The following is a 26,340-nucleotide window of genomic DNA, read 5'->3' as shown; positions in this document are numbered from 1 at the left end:
CAAGCACTGGAAGAGTCAACATGCTAACACGGCACAAATAGTGTGTTAAATAATATTAGCATTTTTTTTTTTTTTTAAAAGTTAACTGCTTAGATTAATCAAGTGACTCCATCTAAAGAAAAATCCACCATGAAACACGTTAAATATGATTATACTGAAATATTTCTGACAGGCTTAGCGATTCTGGTGATGATTTGTTGTTACTCTTGTGAGAAGTTAGCAGTTGTGTGCCATGTTGATGTCACAGGTGGACATTGTTATTGCTCAGACAGTTTAATAGGAGAAACATTTTCCAGGGATATTCAACTTTTTATTAATGAGAACTCCAGCACAGAATTAGTGAAGACATCAGTGCAAACGCTGGACTCAGTCCCAGAATGCAATGCAGCTACACGACGCAGGTGAGACTCATCTCAGCTAGTTAGCGATCTACAAGATGACGGCGGTGAGAGAGCTGGACGGACTAAACAACTAAAGCACCGGTTCATCGCTCTCTTTAAACTAAAGCTGAAGCTAGGGCTAAATCCCATTGCACCACTATCAGCAGGTTGTCAAACTGCATTGTGGGTACTGTAGGAAACTGTTAACAAGAGTGAAAATTGACCTCAATGAAAGAAGTTTATAGCAAAAAAGTCAACTCAGAATTTAATTACAAAAATAAATCTACATTACTGAAGATCACGTGTTAATCGTAAAGACTAATATGCAAGTTGTTTAGGGTGGGGTTTTCCTTTAACATGTGTCTATTAAATCTGTTATTTATTGGTTTATTTCCATTGCTGTAAATTTGATGAGCAGAAGAATCTGCCATAGCCTGGATCACTGATACGGTGACTCGTACTGTAGGGTGAGGGCAGCCATGTTTGTTCTCAGAGTAATATTTTGAAAGGTGGAAAGAAAAGGTGCTCTCATGCAGGGTTAGGCTTGTATTGCTCAAAACAGAAGCTGCGGTCCACTCTGAAGTGATCATGACTATCGCTTACTCACTATTAAGGCCACGTCCACCATGCTGAGAACATGCTGTAGATCCATCTATTTAAAATGTTAGGCTCATTAGTTAAATGTGTACAATAATATTTTGGCTATTTATTAGAGCCTGTTGATTCCTGAAAATTGAGCAGAAACAACACTGTTTATTATAAATGTATCATTGGGATGATTTGTATTTGACCTTTCACTCCCAGCAACAAAACTGCAAAGAACCTTGGGAGCAAAGTGTCCATCAGTTGGTTCTTTGAACAATGATCATTTAGAAGAGCCACTGGACATAATTATTTTCCAACACTCCTATATGGAATGATTCTACAATTCTGCCATGTATGTCACTTCAGAATGGGCCGCCCCGAGAATGTACCAACTGAAGTAAATATTGCCACTCATAAGGTTTTTTTTCCCCCCTACGTACTAAAGGGATGACGTCTTCTAAATTGGTAAAGTTGCACCTGGAGATGTGCAGGTAAGTTATTAAGCACTGCCGCTTGGTTAGTCAGAGTTCCAGCATCACCAATAGGAGTAGAGCCAAATAGGATTGGAACTAAAGAGACAGATTTACAGATATTTACCATTGGGTAACAGCTGTGGCTGATGTGGCTGCGGCGGTATACTCCTTTCCTCTGCACATACACACACACAGACATACACAGATCGTAATGAAAAACATGGATTTAGTGCTTTAATTCACCCATATGCCAAAGTGTGAGGAGACATTTATTATTGTGACCAGGACTAACCAATCTGCTCTTTGGTTTCCCTTAACACAGTAACACATCTAGCTTGACGTATCCCAATTCTCACCCGCTCAGTTAGACATTTAATTCATGACCTTCATTTCAGTTAAATGAGACTGTTTACAATAATGACCTGACTCTTTTCCAATCTGAATCCTTGACCTGATTAACCTGCTCGAAATTACAGCATCACCCTAATGATAGCAATAAAGGGCCTTGAGGTTGCACTTGCCACAGTTGGGAGCAAATGAGTTGCAGGCGGGCGCGAGTCAGATTTGTGTTAGTGAGAGCTGCACTTACGAGAGCAATCATGCAGTTAGCATGCGACATTTAAAGCAAGCCTCCGAGCAAGAGCAGGCCTCACACAGTGTGCTTAGCGCAAAAAAGCAGCAGGCTGAGGAAAACCACCACATGGCAAATTAGTCATCAGTTAGAACTTCAACAGATTTTCAACACTGTGATACTGATTTCATCAATCACACTTCACGAAATAAACAGCTAACCAGGCTAACCAGTTGCAGAATGTTTGTAGCTAGCAAGAGTGCTAGCATAAATGTAACTGACAATGAGTGGCTTTTATTCATTATTAGCAATGTTAGTTTGTATTTTTGATAAGCTAATCCTTAACTCAATAAAATAATAAGCAGTTCTGTGAACTGTTATCCAAAGTGAAAACAGACCTTGATGAAAGAAGTTTAAAATAAAAAGCTAATTTCATTACAAAATAAATCTTGGAGGCCATTGAAATCACATTAATTACAAAGATTAATATTTCATATTTCATAGTGGAATTTTGCTTTGAGATCAAGACTGATTAAAAAAACACACTGGAAAAAAAAAAAGAGAGAATTTCCTAATCTCAGAAATTCATATGAAACATATCGGGAACTGATCGCCTGGTAAACATATTTTGTCTGGCTAAAAACACTTTCCAACATATCTTCTCACCAAAAGCTTTACTGAAAAAAAGAGTGTGGTTAACACGCCCATTCTTGCTAAGCTGAGTCATCTGTGCTGGCTTTCAGTGATCAGAGTGCTACGAGACATCCGATGGCACCCAGACGTGCAGCTAGCAGCTTCAGTTTTAGCCAGGACAGGCAATTTTACCAGTGGAACATCATCCTGAGGCATGTCAAAAATATAAGTAGATTATTATCAGTAGCCAGGCATGCTATTCGATCACACAGCTTTACAGATAGTAATAATAAAAAACATTCTTTGCACTGCAATTTTGAGATGCAGACATTTGAGAACTAAATATAGAAAGGTTCTTGATTTATCATCTATAGCACTGCTGCCACACGATCATGCCAGAGTACTGGCACGATGGCATCTCTACTGAGGTGGAGATCAATCATGAAACAGTGTATTCTAACTAACAATTTAATTTAGAGTTTTGTCTCAATCTGCTGGCTAGACAATGTCACTCTATGGCTAGGTTTGCTAATGGTGTAGTGTTTCCAAATTTTGTTCTCATTTTACGGAAATGCATTTGCAAATCCACGGGGCGCCGAATGAAGCAGACGACTTCAGAGAAAACTGGTCTGCAGGATTTCTCATTTGTCTGGGCTTACGGAGGGAAAATGTTTTCATGCTGCTGTAATTGTTTTCCTATTCTGTCTTGGTATATTAAATGGTGATCTGTTGGTGTGGGTGATTGTGTGGACGAGTGCTGATGTTTTTACACTCGTTTCTAAGAATCTGGTTGATTTTTTTTAAACAAATCTGTTGGAAACTGTGTTCTGCAAGGACTACAGAGGCTTAAGCAGTCTGAAAGAGGCAGACTGATATTGACCACTGCTGGAAAATAGGAGAACAAGGGCAAAGGAGGAGAGAGGACAAAGAATAAAGGATGAAAGAAGTGCAAACCATCCAAAATGAGTATGGTAATGAATCCATGACCCTACATTTTGTTGTCATTTCTATTGCCATGCGAAACATACTGTAATTACCTGTTCTGAATTTGATTGCCATATTGTTAGAATCTTGCTAGAATCTGCTCATGATTTTTTAACAAATCTGTTGGAAACTGTGTCCTGCAAGAAATATGAAGTCTTAAGCTGTCTAAATAAGACAGGATTATACCCATCACTGCTGGAACCAAAAGTACTAAATGTACCAAACAAACATATGGGTGAAGCTTGAAATAGTGTGTTAATTTTTACCCCATTTTACCCCAGTTCCCACCCACTAGCAAGCGCTCCCCTGTTATACAACAGCTACAAACTGAGGAGGGTTACTGCTTTCTTCTGAGACACGTGAAGCTGCTGCTCATGCTATGTCACAGGGCAGCATAACATACTCAGAGGAAATCGATAGCTGTACTCTTCTTCATACATGATCTCACAGATGTTGCTGCGTTGCTGTGATAGACAGGAGACAGAGAGAGACTAATGCCATCCCTCTCACCCAAAGAGCACGACCAATTTTGCTCCTTTGGACATCATTGGGATTCAGACTTATTATCTCCTGGTGATAGGGCAAATTCTCTTCTGTTGCACTACTCGGAAGCCCCCAGGAATTACTTTCTTTCCCCCAAGAAAGTACAGGATAGCAGTCTTCAGTAGTAATGTGTGAAAACATTACCGCTGTATATAATGGAAAACCTGGAAGGTATTGATTGGTCGGCTGTTTTATGTCCCTTTATGGCGAATAAAATGCATTAGATAATGAGGCTCCTTTATAGGCTCCATTACTCCTCAAGTTGGTAACATTAGTCTTGCATGGAATGTCATCATCCCACAGAGAACTCCTAGTACTATCATGGGTACCGTTATGCAATAATAAACAGATACATTTACTTGACCAGGGTATTGATGGTTCTGGGTATGGATTAACAGTTGTATTGTGGCATACCGCACTGTCCAGTGGAAAAGTGCTACAAAAGCCTCTGTTCCACAAAGTAATCTAAATATCATACTGATTTTATGAACTGAGATGGTTTTTGGATGTGGTCTCATCAAAAATCCATCAAGTTAAGACATTTCTAAGCCAAAAGAAACACTGCTTGTCTGACTGAATAACTCAGATATATAACGAACAAATAAAATTAGTGACCGCACTGTGGAAACACTGTACCGAGAGACTGATTTGTGGACAGATAGATGGACTGAGTGAAACGGCTGGTGAACAAAACGACAGAAATACAAGCTGAATGACAGAAATACTGGCTGGCTCTTTCCAAACCCACAAACAGCTGACCAGCAAAAACAGATTTAGGGTCTGCCATCTTTATAGTGATTGAGGTTACATTTATAGAACACAATGAAATGTTTTCCAGATCTTTAAAAACCATTCTTCCGAGTGTCTTTCCTCTTCTGACACTGTCTCACTATCACTCCCACGCTCAGAGTAGAATCCCATTAATAAGTTCTGCTTGTTTTATTTTGGTTTTCTAGCTAACAGATTCCTGTGGAGGCTGAGTGACCCTGCTGCCCTGCATGTTGTCTCATTTGTGGAGTGGCTGATGGCTTGAATGAGACTGGGGGCTAATTGTAGGGTGTCTGGCTCAATCCATTCAGAAACAGAGAGAATGGAAAAGGAAGAAGCCAGCCAAACCATTGTTCAATCAAGGAGAGCTACAAAATACCATACAAATGTATAAGTGTGTGTATTATTTTGCTGCTTTCAGATCGTGTGTGTCAAACAATGATTGGTTAGGAGGTACATAGGACTGCTGTATTTGGCAAAAGAAGAAATGACTGGCTCAAAAGCTCACCATCCTGTAGAAAGTGAATGTTTTCAGTGCAGCATGTTAAGCAAACTAGATGGAAAAAAACCACCATGCATATTTGTATAAACAACAAACTTGGCTTGAATGACCAAAGAGTCCAAAGCCTTGTTAAGTCCCTAGGTTTTATAAATCCATCACCGAGCAGTGATTTTGTGTTTAAGAACTTGGCTCCTATCATACCAGCATCAGGAATAAATAAGGAGAAAGGCAATGTAAAGTCAGGAGGAAGCAAATCAAACAAGCAAGATTGAGCAGAAAAGCCTCATGCTGGGTGACTGGGTTAGAGCAAGCAGAGGCATGGCTCCTGCACTGGCTGAGTTTCTGCGCATATGTCTGACATACTACCGTGTACATTTAACTCAAATGTGGTGAGTAAGTGATTGTGTAGTCAGCTTTCATTTTATGGCTCCCTGGATTCCAGTAAATTAGTTTTTGTGACTAGACTAATGGTAACTGGAACGTATGGATCGAAATGGAGCATTACAATAGGACAATGAGCACATTGTGGAACACTTAAAGTGGCTTTGCAGAACAACCCATCGCTCATCAGGTACGCAAGGACTCTAAGGCACAGAGTGAACCCAGTCGAAGGGTCATTCTTATAAGCCAATGTTGATTTGGGATCAGATTTTACTTTTAAAATCATAATTAAAAGCAGCTATAGACCACATTGGCATACATAGACACTTCACAAACATTAGAATGCTAGAAAGACTGGTAAAATAAGTTTTACTGAATAGAAGCCTTTCAACATACGTACCAGAGCATTAGGTTTAATCTGGGGTTAGACAGTGGTTAATCCTTGGACTTGTTCAGTGGTAACTCTCCATTGACAGAATGGCTAATTCAGGTGAGCTAAACATTTCTATTTCAATTTTCTATATACCAATATTTGCTACTGTATGAAAGTCAAAAACTGATCAATGATCGAGGTTCTTACTTGAATTAAACAGTAGTGCACAAGGTCACGTTTGATTGATGGCTACAAAATGTTTCGCTAAAAATTGAAAAGGCACAGAAACCAGTTTGCACCTTTGCTAAAAAGCTCCAAAATGTTCAGTTATCTCATCGGTAAATTATTAATATTAAGGAGGTTTAAGCAACCTGAGCTAGACTTTGAGAGGGTGAAGGTTCAGGCCATATGAGAAAAGGTGAAAACTGTGTACGCTCCTTATTTATACATACTTATTCGTGCGGACCAATCAATCTCTTATTTTAGCATTGTAGAAAGGCCTTAAAATTCAGTCCTTTATAAACAAACATAACTGACCAGGACGTGGCTACCAAACTAGCAATCTGTTCTCTCAATATCAAGCACATGTCACTTATTCCTCCTTTAAAAGAACACTTCAATTTAGCCAGATAAAATTGGACGGAAACAGAACTGAATCTTACCTGGCCAGGTAAGGTTGGGGGTAGGAGATGAGAGAGAAGAACCAGGCCCTACTTGGCAAACTGGAAACAGGTTTTACCTGGTCAGGTCAAGCTGACGTCATGGATGTCACCTGGCCAGGCACAATCAGGATGAGGCAAGTCTAAGACTTACCCCTGTAGGGTCAGGGAAAATGACAGGAGATGGGGAGAAAGAACCAGGTCCTAACTGGATTGGTAGAGTCAAGTATCAAGTGGAGAGGAAGAACAACTAGATCTGACCTGGCCAGAGGGGGGGTTGATGAGTTTGTGGTTCTGGACCACAACTGGGTCTTACCTGACCAGGTACAATTAGGGGAAGGAGATATAAAGGATGAATCAGGGCTTGGACAGAACAGAAGAGACAGGAACCAGAACTGAGTGTCGGGTGTCCTACCTGGCCAGTAGGATCAGGGGGTGGGATACTTGTAAGTCAGGGGGCAGACAGGTTTTAGATTTCGGGCTTACCTGACCAGGTAAAAGTGGGGGAGGAAACAGAACCTGGTCCTAACTGGCTAAGTACTAGGCAAAGTAGAACAAGGGAAAAGAGTCAGGGGAAAAAGACAGAACCAGGCCTTACTTGGCAAGGTAGACCCACAGGGAGAAGACAGCCATGACTTACCTACACATGTCTTGCTATCAGAGTGCAGGGCGAACTTTATGTGGCAAGAACAGCGCGGCCCATGGTCTGTCTCCTCACAGATGTGCTGACAGCCGCCATTACCATAGTTACAGGTCACTGAGGGAGCCACAGATGAGAGTGAAAAGAAATGAGAAATCAAACCAGAACAAGCACAAACTATTCTAACTGATGCCCAACATGAGCCATGGGCAGGGTCCAGTCATAGAGGACCATGCCACTGCATACGATGCTAGTGCTTCCAGTGACATTTATTTATGTGGCCAAAGCATTTATACAAAGACTTACATTTTAGTCTTTATACAATCCAAGCATGCAGCTAAGTAGTTCAGGGGTCTTGCTCATGATGCCAACAGTGGCTCTCTGGTAGTCCTGTGATTAAATCTTCCGATCATGACCTTCCAATCACTAGCTCAGAATTTTAAACACCAATAAATGGAATAGGGAGTGAAAGTACCCATCTTTCCATTTATATGTATATATATATATATATATATATATATATATATATATATATAACCCATATGAACTGCACTATATCAAATGATATTTGGGCACGCTATGCAAACTATCTCCTTAAATTTTTAAGTGTTACATGTACTCCTTAGTGCATAACATGTAACAGGCAATATGCAGAGTATTAAAAAGTCTCCATGGAACATTTTTTCAGTCTACTGAGGTGAGATTGAAAAGTGTGTCGACTGGCGCAGGCAGCTGATGACAGAAGGAGAGCAGGGTCTTGTCTCCGCACACAACACACCATGGCTTTGTCTACACATGCCTTTTTACTGTTCCATCTCTCCTCTCGTGCTCTTTTTCAGGGAGTAGAATAACACTTCTGCTTTAGTGTTCTCCAGCTAGTCCATCTAGCAGACCCAGACAGGATTGACAGCATGAACTCCATGACACAGAAAGTACTAAAAAGTTCTACCTCAGAGGCATACTATCTCCAGAGATTACCAACAATACATCATGCATAAGTTTAGGTCTAGCAAGGAGATGTTTTGAGATGTATTAATGGCCAGGAACAGTGTGTTCGGAGGGTAAAATTCTATTTTTAAAAGTGGCATCTCATACAAAAATTAACCAGTAGAAATACAGAACTGGAATGGAACAGAAATACTTTGGTGCATTGGAGCTTCTGGGAATCTTTGGGAATCTTGCAGTCCTTTTCAAAATACCGAAAAAACCAAAATTGCACAGTGTTGCAAATCTCACCCAACTGGCGATGTCAAAGCTGGTAAATACTGCTTCATCCACTATACAGTCCCAACTTTGCGCTTTCTGGTTATCACTTACTCTGCCTTTTCCAGAATTAGCTCAGTAAATGACACCAAGCTAAAAAAAACAGTCAATGACTTACTCAATGCTAAACCAGTCAATTTTGGAGGTGTGGAATTGAACAAATGGTGAAATGGTGCAAAAGCATTACTCGGGTTTGTGAATCACCCTGTAATCTTTGATCTAAATCTCTTACTGTATTGCTATACTCTTGTATACTGTCCTGCAATATAATACCCATATTTCCTGCTAGATTTCACAATTATGTTTGCAGTAAAAAGAAAACTTCACTCTACAAAACTACAAAACAACTACAATAGACAAGATGTCAATGTATAGCTCTGGGGAGTGAAGTTTTCAGGACAGTGACAGATCTACTCACACTTGCAGTCACGGTTGTTCTTGGTGAGTTGGAAGCCCGGTCTGCACTCGCAGGCGATGCCTCCTTTTGGAGTTTCCCTGCAGATATGTGCACAGCCGTGGTTTTTGTCCATACAAGTGGGGCCTTCCTTTGTCCCATTCATACGCACTGCAGAAACAAACAAACAAACATTTGAAACAGATATTTGAGGTGATGTGTTTATTAAAAGTAAATGTCATTTCATCATGATAGGAATGAGGATTAGCATCCATTAAAACACTCTAGGAGGAATAACCTTGACTGCTTTAATTTGCCCAGCTGTTAAAAACCTCTACCACATGCATGTTATATATAATTTGAAGAAAATTTCTATGTGAGGTGCAACATTTGGTGTCAGAAGTTATCAAGTAGCTAGCATTCATTCAGCCAGGGTTTAGACAAATTTATTTATTTATTTATTTTGGTACCATGTTTTTGGATATCCAATCTTTTAGTTTATTTCATCACTGGACCATTTTTTTTTGTGGTCACACACACATCATAACCCAAACACACAGTCTCAGAACCTACACAAAGATTATGATAATGTGAAAGCACCCAATTAAACTTCTTTTTAGCAGATTATTTAATGGACCATCCACCTTTCAAGCAGAAATAAATTGATTTAGTCTATTTGGATTCTTACTGAGCCATCAGTTGGATTATTAATAGATTAGTGCTCGCTATGTAACCGAAAATATTGAAAGGAAATTAAGAGTAAAATTAAAGAGCCATCTTCACAAATTCCTTATTTCCAATAGCACTCATTAATCTACACTAAACATATGAACCCACACCATACTCAGATATGTGCACAGGGACTGATTCTGCACGGCTTTATAAAGTGGAACTTCTTACCATGGCATTTTACATTCCATTGCATAACACCAATGTGGTATTAACAGCAGTCTGGTCTACAGATCTAAAATGACTTTCTTTCCTACCCATTAGCATGTCAGGGTACGGGGACAGCTTATAAATCGAGGCAGGCACTTTTGCTCTGGTTCAGTGGGAAAATCACCAGCAGAGAGTGGCATGAGGGTGAATGTCAAGCCGTGCTTTTCTTTGACTGACCCCAGTGCGCGCTCCTGCTCAGCCGTGTTTGGACAGTAAAAGGAGAACCGTGGCACCTGGCCGACTCCAGATCCCATGGTGCATCTGTGTCAATAGCATGTGTCCACAGCATGGGAAACTAGCCGAGCTCGCTTGAATTGCTCAGCACTGAGGCATGAAGCAAGAGATTTGGAATACATTTTTCGAGATGCAGATCCAGGTTCAGGATAGATTAGTAGAGCGTCTGGAGTTTTTGCTAAACTTTAAATAGAATTTCAGACAAAGGGCTTTGCAGATTTAGCACTACTACTGTTAATTAAAACATGCACCACAGCACTGTTGAATTGTCAGATTTGATTGGTCAGAAGGTTTTGATTAATTTTCTATAACAGCAGCTCTGACAGTAGTGCAGCTGCAAATCATAGGTTCATATTAATGCACCCAATACATCTAATACATTATCATTTCTGTGAATTTTAGTAATTGCTAATTCATCCGGACTTGTATGGTGGACACTTCACATAATCTAACAAGTCTAACAATATATGGATTAAAAAATGTGTCATTGTCATTAAAACATCATCATCAACAAAAAATATATAATCACTGATATGATGCAGCTTTGTTTAAGAAAATGTTTATTTAGTATTTATGCAATGAATCTCCAGTGCCAGAGGTAAAGCTGGTTCTTTAATTTTTCCTCCGCGGGAAACACTAAGGACGTTTTGTGGTTTCTTAGCATCAAGCTGCAATTTTTTTTGTCTTATTAAGGTCAGGAGGAAGTGAAGGAACTACCATTTATAGCTGCTATAATGTAAGCAGTAACTTGGAGCTGTGAGGTGGCAATGCTATTCAACTGCACAATGAATTTTTAACAAAAATTCTCCCTCTTGCAAGACTTTTGTTGTATCCCCCAGTCCCGATGCACGCCTCACGTGAATAGAAAAGAATAGTGCACCTCATATCCATATCTGTATTTGTATTTGATTAGAACATATTATCTGAACGTATTCGTATCATACTGTACATGTACTGATACTAAACAATGGCATGGTGCAGATTTATTCATAATCAGTAAAAAGCTGAGCTTGAGGAAAAATAGGATCTAAAACCCACATGCCCTTATTCCTTCCATCTCAAAAAAGTAAAACACCTCATTTGATGAGTTCTGCATCAAATCGCTTTCTGCCCCCCCGAGGTCACCCTTCTTCCTGCAGACCCATTCATCAGGCCTGGCTTGGGTTTGAGACTCTCTGAAGAGTCATAAAGGGCTAAAGTGCTGATGCGATGGCTCTTTTTTATGCTCTGTACTGTGGTGTAGCACGCACTCTGTGGTCGCCTCTTTAAAAAAAAAAAAAAGAAAAAAAAAAAGAAAAAAAAAAAGGCTGCCAAATTCTTCCCGGTTTGAACTTCCCGGTAGTTATTGTAGGGACTCCTGAGACCCTGCCTTAAAGAAAAATGTAGTTAATTGATTGAAAACAGAGGTGAAGAAAAAGGAGCTGACAGAAGGAGTCAGAAACGAGAGCTACAGTGGGAATGGAAAAGGATGAGGAAATGATTAAAGGGTCTTACAGTGAACTGGTGGTTACAATTCAATTCATTTCATCTTCAGTAAACGCTTTATCCTGGTCACAGTGGAGTTATTTTATAATTTGGAAATATGAAGCCCTTTCTAGCCAATAGTATGCTATTGTGCTAACTAAGTAATGCTAGTTTAAACTAGCATGCTCAATAACTGTTTAGTTTGCTAACTACCCTGGTGAAAAACATTAGGGACCATTAGAGACTTTTACTAGTTGTGTTTCTGGTGGTCTGTAATGGTAATTTGATGGGATGTATTGTTCCTAATGGTTCCTAGTGGAATATCTATCTAATCTAGTATTATTCTGATGGTAATCATCTGCCCATGAAAGAATGTTCTACTGGGTTCTGGTAGTATTTAATAGTGGAATAGTGGAAACCTAGAGGAACATGACATAAACCACTAAATCAATTTCCACTGAGGTCCATCATACGTGATGGAATCCACTAGAGATTTTTCTAACGGATTGTAATGTTTTTTGTAGGGTACCTAGAAAGAATGAAATGAATGAAACCCAAATTTACACAGAACGTCAAGTGTTATATCTCATATTTTGAAATGTTAAGTGTTTTAACTCTCCACAATTCTTTGGGGAAAGTCTGCAGTCACATTGACTAAACTTTACTGCAGTTAATAAAGCGTTGGCTGTCATCAGCTCTGTCAGTACTGGAACGCAGAGTCTGTGTTATGACCATGACCGTGCACTCTGCATATTTTTCATCAGGCCGAGATAAGCCCAGACACAAAAGTAATATAATATCGCAGGTATCAAAGCTCTACCTGCTGGAATTTCAGGGGCCCGTGTTCGGATCTCTTTGCCAACCATAACACAGGTCTGACGTGCGAGCGGCTATCTGACGCAAAAACCTCCACTTTTCAGCAACACCTTTTTGCAACGGTGAAGAAACTGAAAAGCCTCGCTGATTGGCACGAGCCTGGTGTGTGACGAATGCTTTGCTTATCGTCTGTGAACCGTAGCGGCGTAGCATACAGCTGTCTTTTTTCCCCTGTCTCAGCAGATCCGTGGCTAAAGATGTAGCTGACACAGGGAACGTAACACAAACCATTTATAAAGAAAACAAGCGACACCTATTCATCCTCTTTCAGAAGCATTTGCATGGTGTACGCAAACTGTTCAGTAGTTCACTGCCGTTACTGTGTATGGTTATGACACAGTACAATATAAGCAAACGAAAATGAAATCTAGTCAGTTTAGTGGCGCTAACGGTTAGTGGTAACAGTCCCGATGTTTTTTTCCCTCCTGTGTTAAATTACATTAAATTAGGTCTGCTCATTGCTGTGCTATCTTCTTGTTTATCGTCATTTCACCATGTCTTATGTAAGGAATAAAACCTTTGGGGGCGTGCAGTTATAGGAAAATAATCAAAAACAGACTTACTGTTACCACCCTGAAGTGGGTTATTTTCCCGTAACAGGACATTCAGAAGTGTTTTATTTCTCTTACACCACAGCAATTTTCCAACTGAAACATTTTTTTATTCATTAGACAGATATTTTTTATCCATTTAAAGTTGCAAAACACCAGTCTCTCTTTCTTTCTCTCTCTCGAGGTTAATAAGACAAAAAAAAAAATGCAGCTTGTTACAGAGAAATTGCAAAACACAAACTCCTCTGTCCTGGAGACTCCTTCTCTAAATGTTCCAAAAACAGAAACATTTTCTTCACCATATCATCAATTATATGTTTTTCTTTGTTAAATAAATTTGTTTAATATGCTCAAGTCCCTGTGAATGAGTCGTTACTACAGAAACGATAACGAGCGCATTAATATAAACCTGTGATTTGTAGCTGCACTACTGTCAGAGCTGCTGTTATAGAAAATCTATCCACACCTTCTGACCAATCAGATTCAAGAATTCAACAGCGCTGTGGTGTAAACTGTCGTACGTTCTGGGGACCACAATGGCTTTATGGTGTATTTGTCCTCAATGATTTTGTTGGGTGAACTGGTTGTTGTTCACATTCACTCAGCAGTAGCAAAATGATTTCATATACATCTCTACAATGATGACCAGACGATGCTGCAGATCCCGATACAGCCACTCTCCACTCAATTATCAGTTAGTTAGACAGAAGTAGTCATTAAAGCTACCTGTAAACTGTTAAGGTCTTACACCTTCCAACAGCACTAATGAGTGCCTATCATCCCACAGACCCATAAACTGGGATTTATGGAGTAGTTTTACACTTCTGCACTGGGGATGGAGAGGAAAAACTGCAGACACATCTGAACAGCAGGTTTCAGCCAATGAGTATGCAGATACCTTAAATAGAAAAGCTTGCTTGTTGCTGTGTAAGGAATAAAACATGACAGGACATGCTGTTAAAGGAAAACAATCAACAACAGGGTTAAATTTTGATTATTTGAAGCAAACTTGAATATTTTCCAGTATTAGCACTTTCCAAAGTGTTTTATTCTTCTTAAAACAGCACTTTAGCATACAGCTGTTATAGAAAACTAATCAACACCTTCTGACCAATCAGATTGTGCTGATGGTATAATAGTAACATAAGTGTTAGAGGTGTTGGACCTATTAACGCTGCAATTTCAAAGCGAGAGCTCAAGTTAAAATACATCTTTATCTTTTTTTCCATAAGCTACAACCTTTTTTAGTATTTGCATAGAATACTTTCAAGTCACATTCAGAAAAAAAAGGACACTCTGTAAGCACTACAGCTGCTTTTTAAAAACTTATGACATAATTATTTCCCTGTGTATAGATACACCGAGTTGCCTGTTGATGAGTTACATGTATATTAGCGATTGAAATTTTGCATTAAAAAAAATTTTATCACAAAAAAATTAGTACAATAATTGTTGGCTCAAAAAAATTTGCCACAAAACCCTTTCATTAAAAGTAATACAATAAATTGAGTTAATTGGTGTAGGAATATATTCTGGATGAACATAGCTTTAAAAAAAAAAGTCTCATAATTCAGGCTCTAACTGTATAAAGAATCCAATATCATAGTTTTCAGTAGATTTTAGCACAACGTAGTGCTTTTAAACAAGCTGTATAAGACTTCAGGGCATATGAGGACTCAGATATTTTATTAAGGAAACGTTTTAAAAAAAGAAGGCTACCATAATTAATTGAATCATTGAAGTAACAGTCAGAAATTCTCAGTGATTACTTTAAGAAGAAAAGCGATATTTTTAGGTTTCTTCATCCTTCTATGGTAAACTTCATGAATAACATTCCAAATGGAAAAAAAAATCTCTCCAATTTCTTACATTTGTTCCCACTAATCCGTCCAGGTCCTGCTTATCGCTAACTCTGCCACGTTGGTGCCACAGCACATACGGCGACCGAGCCAGCAGATGATTATACGAGCATTCCTCCTGTTTCCCCTCAAATAATGAAGCATTAAAACGTTTAACGAGCTGATATAAAAGCCAGAGAGTGAGCGGAAACATGGAACAGGAGCAGCCAAGGGAAAAATGTCACGGTACTAAATGACATCAAAATATTGTTTTTTCCTCCATGCTGCACAAAAAAATGCACTAAACCGTATGTTTCATGGTACAAACGCTGTAAAGAGTGGTTCACTCCCTAGTCTCTCTGAAGGTTAATAAGACAAAAAAAACCCACAACTTGTCATTTTGCTAAGAAACCGGAAAGTTCTTCTTTCTGAAGACTTTCCCTCCCGTTGCAGAAAACTTATTGACTGTTACAAAGTGCTGACACTGGAGACTCCTTGAATACTAAATGTTAAACAAATATCTCCTTATAGAAACATCATTATATCATCGATTACACATTTTTCTTTGTTATTTTTAAAAAAAAAAATCAGTTTATTATTAGACATTCCAGCCATATGAGTCAAACGGTGCATTACGGCCACCACTGATATCAGAGCTGCTGTTCATTAAAATGAATCAGTGCTTTCTGACCAATCAGAATAGAGAATTCATCAGCGCTGTGGTGTAATACACCATAATGACGTAATGATGTAAACGAGAAATGTTGTAGAAACATCTACGTTACTATTAACATTAATATACATTAATATACATTCTGTCCATGACTTAAAGCAAGTCCACAATGATGAATCAACACAATACTGTAACTTAATTACGATGAACATTATTTACTGCTTTAGTTGACATTCACTTTAACAAACCACAGGCAATGTTAACATAGTTACTACTAATATTGAACGAATCTTGTCTCAGTGTTAATTAGTAATGAAAGAATTCCATTCATGCCTAAAAATAGGTTTGTATAAATTAGTATAAAGCTAATTACATTATCATTAACGGGTGATAATCAGTTGAACTCGGGTCAGTGAGTGTAAGATGAAAGCAACAGCCTCACTTTCTGCCTCAGTTTCTGAGCTTCCATTCCACCAATTAACCAGGAAAAACATATTAAATAAGAAATTAATCAAACATTACACACTTGCATGTTACAAACCTGCATCAGACACTTTTTATTTATGGAACTTGTTTTGCTGCCAATGTTGCTGCTATAATTATTGCTGTTTACAGTAATTTACAGTTTACAGCCCATGTTCTGTGTATTTATTGTCATGTGTATTGATTGTTTTGCGTATATTCGTATACTGTTCTGTGTATTTTTTATCCTGCACTCATCTCACACTGTAGTGTGTTTGCATCTTATGTAGTCTTGCATACTGTTATGTGCTCCTGGAGAAACAAAACTTCACTCAAACCCACGTGATTTGATTTTTTGACTTTGGGTATTATGGAATTGGTTTAAGATTTTACCTTTTACCTTTTTGCATTTGTTTTTCAATACGTGCTGTCCATCATGCCATGACACACACAGCTCTGAAAGTTTTCTTTCTGATGCCAATAATTCATGACATGATATCACTGCATGCTTCTGGTTCAGCTCCTGATTATTTGGAACAGTAGTAAAAGAGTGGTCTTTCCAGTGATCTTTCTTTCGTTATACTCATGTCATATTCCTGAACTGTACTTCTGTATTTAGGAAACATACCCCGGTCTCGTCTCTAAAGGTGGGACAGAGTTCAAGCGGTTGGCCAGTTATGAGAGAACGTGACGGAGAAGGAACATATCAGGCAAACTGACAGCGCATCAACTCACACTGCCACAGTCGGCACAACAAAAACTCCAGCTCCCACAGCGGCCCGCTTCAGCATTATAGATGACATTTTCGATATAGTCCTTTCACAAATCACTTGCATAAGGTAGAAGCACTAGTGCACGTATATACAGGGTTTTACAGTAACCACGGGGAAACTGGTGAGTGGTGGTGGGGGGCTGCTGCTGGACTGGTGCTTACTGTAAAACCCAGTATGAATGTGGCTACGCTGTTCAGCGCCGGAGAGCAAGCAATGCTTTTAATCACTTTCTAATCATCATTGCCATTAAAAATGATTTGTAAAGTGTTAGATTTGACACTTCATTGTAGGCCTATTCAAGTTTTTTTCTTTTATTTTCTCTTTCATCTGAAAAAAGTGCCATTTTTGACTATTAAATATATAGTTTAACTTGTCTAATAACTTGTCTAATGTTAGCTAAGTTAAACACGCACTGATAGATTTTATTTCACATTATTGAACTCAAGTCATTCTCTATTTACCTTGACAGAATGCAAGAGAGAAAATTGAAGTGAGAAAATTCAAGAGAGAAAATGCAAGAGAGAAAACTGAAGAGGGAAAATTGAAGAGAGCTTCCAGGGTGTCAGTTAACAGCAGAGATTTCAAAACACCTACGGGACTGTCGATCATTCCAGATATCGTCTGGCTCATCTACCATTTTCTACTGAGAAAAAAAAACCTAGAAAAGATGCTGGTTTTGTGTATTTTTAAATGCTTACTTGTAGCAATGGGGGGTAAATTCCCATAATTCCATCTGATTTCTATTTATATTTTGGGAAATTGAACCAACTAAATTCATTAGAACAAAAATAACTGCATAAGCATGAGGGATTAGTCAGAATTCCTTTGGGAGACTTCGGGAGAAGGAAAGACTTAAAAATTAAGGATTAAAAAAAATACAGTCACGTCAAAATTTAGTGTAAATAAGTGATTCCCTTGCAGAGATATCAAGCAGTACCTTTTTGTACTGGGATATGATGACGGTTTTTATTCTATTTCAGATTCGTAATCACATTATACTGTTATACTGGTGTCCATAAACATAAGCGTTCAATTTCAAAAGCACCAGACGTCGACCTGACGTTCTCCTCTGCTGCAGATTGGTTCTGGGAGAGAAATAATGCTGAGCAGACGAGTGTGATCTCTGCTCTCTCTTCCTCCACCAGGGACCTGGGAACGAGGGAACTGCAGTACAACAATGTGGTGTTGGTGGATTTACTGCTATTCTGACCTCACTGTCCAAGAGGTTTTAATTTGGGAGCAATAAAACCAACATTAAGATGAAATATGGGAGATTAGCGCAGGGATTTATCAAGCCCGGTCCAACAGAACAGGAGGAAAAAAAAAGAGCTAAGTAAACATGATAAAGGTCTTGCTTCTTTCAGCGTTTGAAACGCATGATCCAGCTATTCAACAGGCTCGAATAACACAGCGCTTATGAAAGGCAAACACAGGCGGTTCAGCGGGCCAGACGGATCTCTGGAGGTGAAACTTGGCCGCTGCGTGTTTTCTCTAACGTGATTAAAAAACAGGCAAAGACACAGTTTATCACAGAAGCCACTAAACGTGCTACATAGTGTCTGCATGAAGTCATGAGAAAGAGCAGCATTCGAATTAAGTATACATAGAGCACCTGATTAATTGTGTGTGGGCGTGGTGTTTGTGAATGGGGCGGGGCATCAGGGCGGGGTCACTCACCTTTGGGCCGCTGGATGCAGGTGTGCTGGTTGTCAGACAGAAAGAAGCCCTCTTTACAGCGACACTCATAACTTCCCATCATGTTCACACACACCTGCTGACAGCCACCATTACCCTCCGAACACTCGTCTACATCTGGAGAGAGAGAGAGAGAGAGAGAGAGAGAGAGAGAGAGAGAAAGAGTGAAACAGACAGACACAGAGCAGAAGGGGGAGAAAGAGATGGAGCCAGAGGGAGGAAGAGACAGAGTGAGACAGACCCAGAGAGGATTGAGACAGATGGAGAAAAACAGTGATGGAGAGAGACAGAAAGAAAAATTGCGACAGAGACCGAGAGAAAGACATATAGACAGAGACAGACAGAGAGAGAGAGAGAGAGAGAGAGAGAGATTTCATCATTTAAAACCATAGCTCATGATTCAAAATAAAAGTGCAGCTGCTTTTCGAGCATTTACTTAAAATATGGATGTTCAGATTATCATCATTTTCTTTTTTATCCCTGAACTTGAGATAAGAAATTGCTTTCTAAAATGAGCAAAAGTTGTTTTATCCCCAACATCACAATTATGAAAGTCCTGCTAAATAATTCGTGTATTTCAATAGCTAGCATAGTTTCTGGGTGGTTTCTTCCACAAGGAGCTAACTGCTAGATGAAATGTGTTTTCTTGCTTTTCTGAAGTAAGTATTAAATTTTAAATAATGACCCAATATTCAGAGAAGAGCTGCTAAAGTATTGTCAGCTACCTGTTAAAAGGATAGCCATAGTAACAGTCAGGAAATGTTTGTCGATCTGTTGTATCTTGAATATGTACCTTTCACCTGGAAACACGGATACTGTTTACATATTGAGCTGTAAAGCGTTAAATGATCACTACATGCACATTTCTAGCTTAAAGATGCATACTTAAGGTACAAAAGCTGATCCCTTGAGCGTACCCTTTTATTTCCCGAGTGTGTGAAGTTGTGTGCCTGTGTGATCTCCAGAAAGAAACTTTTACTGTCTTGTGAAAACTTGTTTTCTGGAGATGAAGAAAAATAATAATTCATGGCCTGCCTGGACTTCGACATAAACCCTTTTATGACACTAATATGTAAATTCATGCCTGTAAACGCTGCTCAGCTGCCATAAATCTCGTGACACAGGCGTATAGTCTAGCTAATACTCAGTAAAATTGACATTAAAAGAACCCCTGCTGAGTTAATGGCACTCGTAAAAGGTCAGATTTGCTTCAGAGGAGTGGCTCTGGCACAGCTGGTGTTACTGCACGCCTCACGAGGACCCGAGTTTGAGTTTAGAGTTGAAGACATTCCCGTAAGCTCCTGGCATGATGCTCGATCCCTGACAGATGTTAAAATGCTCCCAAGGAGAAGCCACTTGCTCCAGATTGGTCACAGTGAGGCCAGAGCCTGAAGACAGACGCTTTTATTGGGATTTCAGCAACATCAGGCTGACTCCGCATCCCCATTTAAACTGAATATACGAATCGCCAGAGAGAGGAATTCATGCCAATACTTTAAACATGAATCTGAGAAAAACAGTAAGGAAAATATTAAAGTGGGCCATCACCTAGTCCCTTTATAGCTCTCTGGCTTCTGTCTGGAGCGTCGAGAACTGGATGAAATATCGTATTGGGATCGTATTACGAAATGGCTTGCGAACACTTGTGTACTCTAGAACAGTAGTTCTCAAACGTATACTTCCCAGACGTATATCCAGGGGGGTTGCGTTCTGAACGTCTTGCTACACCATTATCAAATTTATTACATTTATTTATTGAGTTCTTATATTCCTTAAGTTATGGTTATTAGCCATCTTGACTGGTCAATTGAATCGACTGTTTAATCCAAACCTCAATAACTCAAAAACTGTATAAATAATGTCAGCTTGGACCCAGTGTGTTCTGTGGGTGGAAAGTTCAGGAATTAGAAGCTCTCTGTTTCTAATAAACAGCCAAAATTTCACTGTACACACATAAATTTAGGCTAATATTTCAACAGCTGGATTACGTTCATAAAATAAATCTGTACTGGAGTCAGTGAAGTGTATTTTCAGTTAAAGGTGTACCTGGCTCCAAATGTTTGAGAACCCCTGGTCTAGAAGGTCATAATTAAATATTAAATATTTTGGACAACTTTATTGAATGTCATAATTCTCAGGCATTACAACACAATAAAAGCATGACTTCTAAATCCCAGTCAAATGCAAATATATGTTTTTACATTAACGCAAGCCTTCTTCAACACCTGGCATATTTTCTCAAACTCCAGCGCACGCTTTTAGGTAGCCAATGGGAAGTGAGTCTGCTTCCTCTAAGGTTTCTTCCTCATGTCTTCTCAGGGAGGTTCTCCTCACCACCGTCGCCTCTGGCTTGCCCACTAGGGACAAATTTAAATGCAAAGCTGCTCTGTGACAGTGTTCATTGTTAAGAGTACTATGTAAATATATTGAAAAACTGAACTGAATTGAACCTTCCAAAGTTTAAAAAGGTTTATCTTGGGCTCCTAGCTGGCACAACAGAAAAGCGTTTGCTCTATCCTTGTGAGATTGTGTGTTTGAAATCCAGTGATGCCACAGCCATCAGTGGCCAGGAGCCAAGACAGAAAAGCTGGAGACAGTGACACTAGCCAATCGTGGGCAACTGTGAGCTCATGTATGTGGAAGAGGGCAGACAGCACTTTCTTCTGAGAAGGTTTTCATATGTTTCAGAGGAAGCACGTGTTAGCCTTCACCCTCCCCAGTTGGTAGCTGTTGTATGACAGGGAGGAAAGCTGGCTGGTGGGTAGAAATTCAAAGAAAAAAAAATTCTCTTGATTTTCTGCCTCTAAAGCTACAGCGAAGATAACGTCACACACTCATCAATGGTCACAACTAAGAACCCTGACAATAATATCTCCTATGTTCATGCATGTCATTAGCAATATCACTGCAAACCCGTCCCCAAGGTAGCCTCATGTCGTCAATAAGAGACAACATGTGCAAGTTTGTTCTCAATAAGCCATCATATGAAACTAATTTGTTGTCTATTTGTCCAGGCTGGGAAACACACAAGCCTCAGATGTCTGCTTTCCTCCTCCGATTACTTAATCACTACTTCTCTTCTTTATCTCTGTTTCACACACAAACATCCTGGAGATGTTCCATAAAGATCCATTGCTGGATTGGGATATATATTTTGTTTCATCACAAAAAAATCTATCCATCCATCTGTCTTTTCATTTAACACACATTTGAGGTGATTTTCCAATAATAGCACACCCTTAAGTGTACTATTTGGCAACAATAACCTTTTTTTAAATTAATTAAAGAATTAATTGTACTTTTTATCTGTTTAGAGTTACACTAATGATGTAGAACATCCATGAAACACATTATTACTCATCAGCTCTAAACAGTCATTCTCGCATCAAAAAATGTAGCTTGTCATGTTACTGAACAACCAGAAAGTGTAAGCTCCTCCTTCTTCCCATGCTGTAAAACTTAAAGCTACAGCTTTACCTCTGACTCTTACAAAGCGCTGACACTGGAGACTCCTTCCATAAATGTTACATAAACGTCTCCTTACAGAAAACTTCACCATGTCAACAACTAAACAAGAACGATAAGTGGCATAAAAGTAAATCCATCAGGAACCATCACAAACGACACTACCATTCCATTAACTCCCATTACAGATCACTAGAAACATGATCAAATCCAGTAGAAACCAGTAAAAATCTTTAATTGGTTCTAAATCTAATTTTTTAAAAAATATTTTTTTTTAAAGTGTCCCTTATGAATTAAGTTAACAAATTAAATTAAGTAAACATCCCAAAGTTGATTGGCTACATTTGGGGGGAAAGGGGAAATTGTATAAAGTTCATTTTTTATTCCTTTAATCCACACACACACACACACACACACACACAGGTCAGTAACCTCATCCAATCAAAACCAGGTCAAAAAAGACCCCCAGGCTTCTGACAATAATTTGATTTATTGTCCACATGTCAGTCCAAGTCTGCGGCCCTCAAACTGCCTCTCCAATCATTTAATAACGGTTTAATCCTAAACAATCTGATCTGTTGAAATAACCCCTCTTTCTCAATTACACTAGAAAATCAGCGTATCAAAGAATAACCGAGAACCGTAACGTGAGACAAAGAGAATAAATTTTACGAAGCGAGAACCATCTGGAGAACAAGGATCATTCATTTCCTCATAAGCAGATGAAAGTAATCGATGAAAAATGACCCGTGTTAGAAGAGTCACGGACACAAAACACAGAGGAGCAGAGTGCAGAGATCAATGACTTAACGAGCAGCTGTTAAACTCTAGCCTGGACATCGGCACATATGCCGACTCTCCCTCTCACACACTTCTAAATGAGCCGTCGCCTCGGCGGATCACGTCTCCTCGTCACTCGGCTCCTACAGAGGCCTGCGCTATGTGATGGAGACGGCCGGTGTCCAAAGCAAATATTTTGAAAAGGAAAGGGATTCTGGCGAGCGCTCAGGTTATTTGCACTTAAAAGTTTTTCTTTTTGCAAAAACTCTCCGGAGAGGAACGAAAATGTAATCAAGTTAAAAAGACTGCCTCAGAGCTGAAAAATGACACATCGTTCTGTCTGTTTTTTACACACTCTCGCTCTCTCTCTCTCTCTCACACACACACACACACACACACACACACAACACAATTATGTGGATTATTTTTCAATGTGAATGATGTTTCTGGATCAGTGTGATGTTATAGTGCAGCTGTTCAGTAATCAGTTGTGATAGAGGAAAACTGATCTCTAATCAGAGCTTTCACGCGTGCAGTTAGACGTTAGACGAAAAAAATTATTTGAGTTCACAATTAAGGTTTATATTGAAATTGGTTTAAAAGTATCAACACTATTATATTCATCGAATTCTACTGGAAAGCTGGAAGTATTTCTTTTCTTTTAAACTAATTTAAAATGAATTAATTAAATATAACAATAATCTCATGTAAAAGAATAACCCAGACCATGACCTCTAAGCTGTTGTCAGTCACGGTAGACATGGTGGTCGTTAATAACACTAGCTAACACTAGCTAAACAGTACACTCGGGCAGAATTAGCTTTCTGTCTCGGCACTGCTCCTTGTCTTGGAGGTGGTGACAGCTCTCTGCATCTCACTTACAGGCTTACTTTCACAGTAATAAATCTTAGAACGCTTCATTCCAACAGCTATCAAATCAAGCTGGTTAATCCACTTACCCTGTGCTGTTCTCGCGTTACGTTCTGCAGGTTTCATGAGTCACACGAGCGCTCACTGGGCTATATTTGGAATTTGGGATGTGCAAAGCAGGTGTTACACATGAGCCTGGATTCCCAAAACACTGAAGATGCTCCATAACCCAGATGAACCATTGTACTTTGCCAAGAGAATAAATCAATATCCGAGTATAGCTTTCATGTGACGTTAATTACAACCACCCTCAGTCATTTAGAAGCCGATCACTTCTGAGCCAGATGTCTGCGGCCAAAAGTCATTATTACTGATTACATTTTTAAACTGTCTGCATATTGCCTTTCAGATATGGTGTGGATAAATCCAGCTAATAAATTTAATATATTTATTCATCTACAGTAAGCACTTTATCCTAGTCGGAGGTTTGGATGAGTCTATCCCAGGATCACTGTGTGTTAGCTTGGGAATGAGCGGCGTAACACAATGCCACTATCTGCATCTAGAGCTCCAAAAATTTGTATCTGTATATGTATTCAGATTTAAACTCAAAGTTGTCATGGTCTAAATGTTATGAATTTTTTTTTTATTTTAATTTTTAAATTAAAAAATAAACCCTGAATTCCAGCTCTGACTGTTCCTCAACCTCAGCTGCATCACTCCAGTTTATAACTGGTCTCAACTGGAGATGCGAACAGAACTGTTTTATGTTTGTCTGTACCTTCTTGCGATATTTTCTAATGAATTTAGCTGATTCTCTTCCTAAAATATAAACAATTTAAACCACCGTGACCCCTGATCAAGCAGTTACTAAGGATGGATGAATGAACACTCTAAAATCTGACCACTCACTTGCATGAAAGTAAAAAACAAACAAACTTCTGTCCCATGGCATCCCAGTCCAGATGCACACCACTAGCCTCAACAAGATGCGCTGTGAACCCTTCTGCCAAACTTTCTTAAAAAAAAAAAAAAAAAACAACCCACACACACAACAACTCAGTAGTGTGCCACCTATATATATATATATATATATCTGTATTTGTATCTGTTTAGAACACATTATCTGTTCACTGCGAATGATGCATTTGTATTTGGTTACATCCCTGTTGGGAATACACACTGGATGGGACGCCAGTCCATTGCAGGACACCATTCAGACACATATGTGCACATTTATTCACATCTAGGGGAAACTACTGCAGCCAATCCAATTATGGGGATGTTTTTACTGGGTGGGAAGAAACTGAAGAACCCAGAGGAAACCCGGATGGACATGAAGAGATCATGTGAACTCAGGATTGCACTGGGGAACCTTGAGCTGTGAGGTGGCACGCTAACTACAGTGTTGCCCTGTCGACTCAATTCACAATGAATTTGTAGCAAATCCATGTGGGTTTGTCATGACCACTGCCATCACCCCAATCACCAATCAGAAAGCCTTTCCTTTCAGTATTGTACTGAAACAATCAATGTCCTGTAGCCAAAAGGTAAGGGAACCAACCACTATTTTATGTGGTTAGTGTGTGTGTGTGTGTGTGTGTGTGTGTAGCTTAAAACAAGGAGGCCTTGTCCAAAACGTGCCTTGTCCATAAAGATCGAGTGAATCAAAGTGATATCCAGACCCCATTCCTATAAGAGGAGCAAGCCCTCCCATTAAGATGTTTGTACTTTTAATTTGTAGGCTTTTAGAAACTACACGGTTTTCGACGCGCCAGCAAACGAAGCGCTGGTCCACAAATATTTAGCCACACACCTCTGCAAGGAAGGCAAGCAGAAATAATGACATGCATAAACACCGTGCTGGCTTCAACCTGGCTTTCAACGAGGAAAGCAGAAAAGCTCCAGAGGAGACAGAACCTCCAAAAGAGCTGACCAAAGGCTTAGCTGTCTCAACACTAATCCAAAGATTCACCCTTAAAAACAGGACTTGTTCTTTCACCGGCTGGAGGGAAGGGCACGGGTAAAGCCAAATCCAAACAAACAGAATAAAGTCTTTCCTGACAAGATTAAAGGATTTTTCACTTTTCCTCTCTCCACTGAAAAAAAAGAGCCCATGGAAACGAGGAGTCAGCCGAGTCGGGTATTTTTAGCCGTGCTTTAGAGCTTGAGATGGCCAGATCTTCACAAAAAGTCAGTTTAAACCAGCATGGGGCCTAATGCCACAGCTTGTAGCTTTCTACATCACATCTAAATTGCTGTGTATATAACAGAAATAGGTTTACTGATGGGGGAGATAGGGGGGGAGCAAAACAACCAATGAATATGTAACACATTCATCACACATTTATCAAAGATGACACTGTTTATGCCATGTGCTTATCCAATACGCTGAGACAGACAGGAACAGCTTCAGGTCTATCTTATAGTAACCTGTACATTAAACTAATATCACATGTTCGAAAATTGAGTTATTGCCCATTTGCAACAATTTGTACAACTCAATTATTATGAAAAGTTATGAACATTATGGTTAGGGGTAAAATTCACAGGTGCAAACTTATGAAATTC

The 26,340-nt window shown here is 39.3% G+C and overlaps 1 protein-coding gene across 3 annotated transcripts in view; it reads right to left on the bottom strand.

The window, feature by feature from the left end:
• Nucleotides 1-26,340, bottom strand: part of scube3 (signal peptide, CUB domain, EGF-like 3) — a 92,433-nt gene that overhangs the window by 29,954 nt on the left and 36,139 nt on the right. For 2 of the 3 annotated variants that reach the window (XM_053240739.1, XM_026920077.3), the window contains exons 4-7: nt 18,637-18,771; nt 9,174-9,320; nt 7,493-7,609; nt 1,563-1,613 (exon numbers count right to left, since the gene is read on the bottom strand). In XM_053240739.1, coding sequence (XP_053096714.1) covers nt 1,563-1,613; nt 7,493-7,609; nt 9,174-9,320; nt 18,637-18,771 — 450 coding nt within the window. The remainder of the gene's footprint in view (nt 1-1,562; nt 1,614-7,492; nt 7,610-9,173; nt 9,321-18,636; nt 18,772-26,340) is intronic. The other variant, XM_026920078.3, reaches the window with a different exon arrangement.

This window comes from Pangasianodon hypophthalmus, chromosome 16 (assembly GCF_027358585.1).
Source record: "Pangasianodon hypophthalmus isolate fPanHyp1 chromosome 16, fPanHyp1.pri, whole genome shotgun sequence".
Classification (NCBI taxonomy): domain Eukaryota; kingdom Metazoa; phylum Chordata; class Actinopteri; order Siluriformes; family Pangasiidae; genus Pangasianodon; species Pangasianodon hypophthalmus.
The sequence above is the reverse complement of the archived record's forward strand: the minus strand, read 5'-3'. Positions and strand labels throughout refer to the sequence as shown.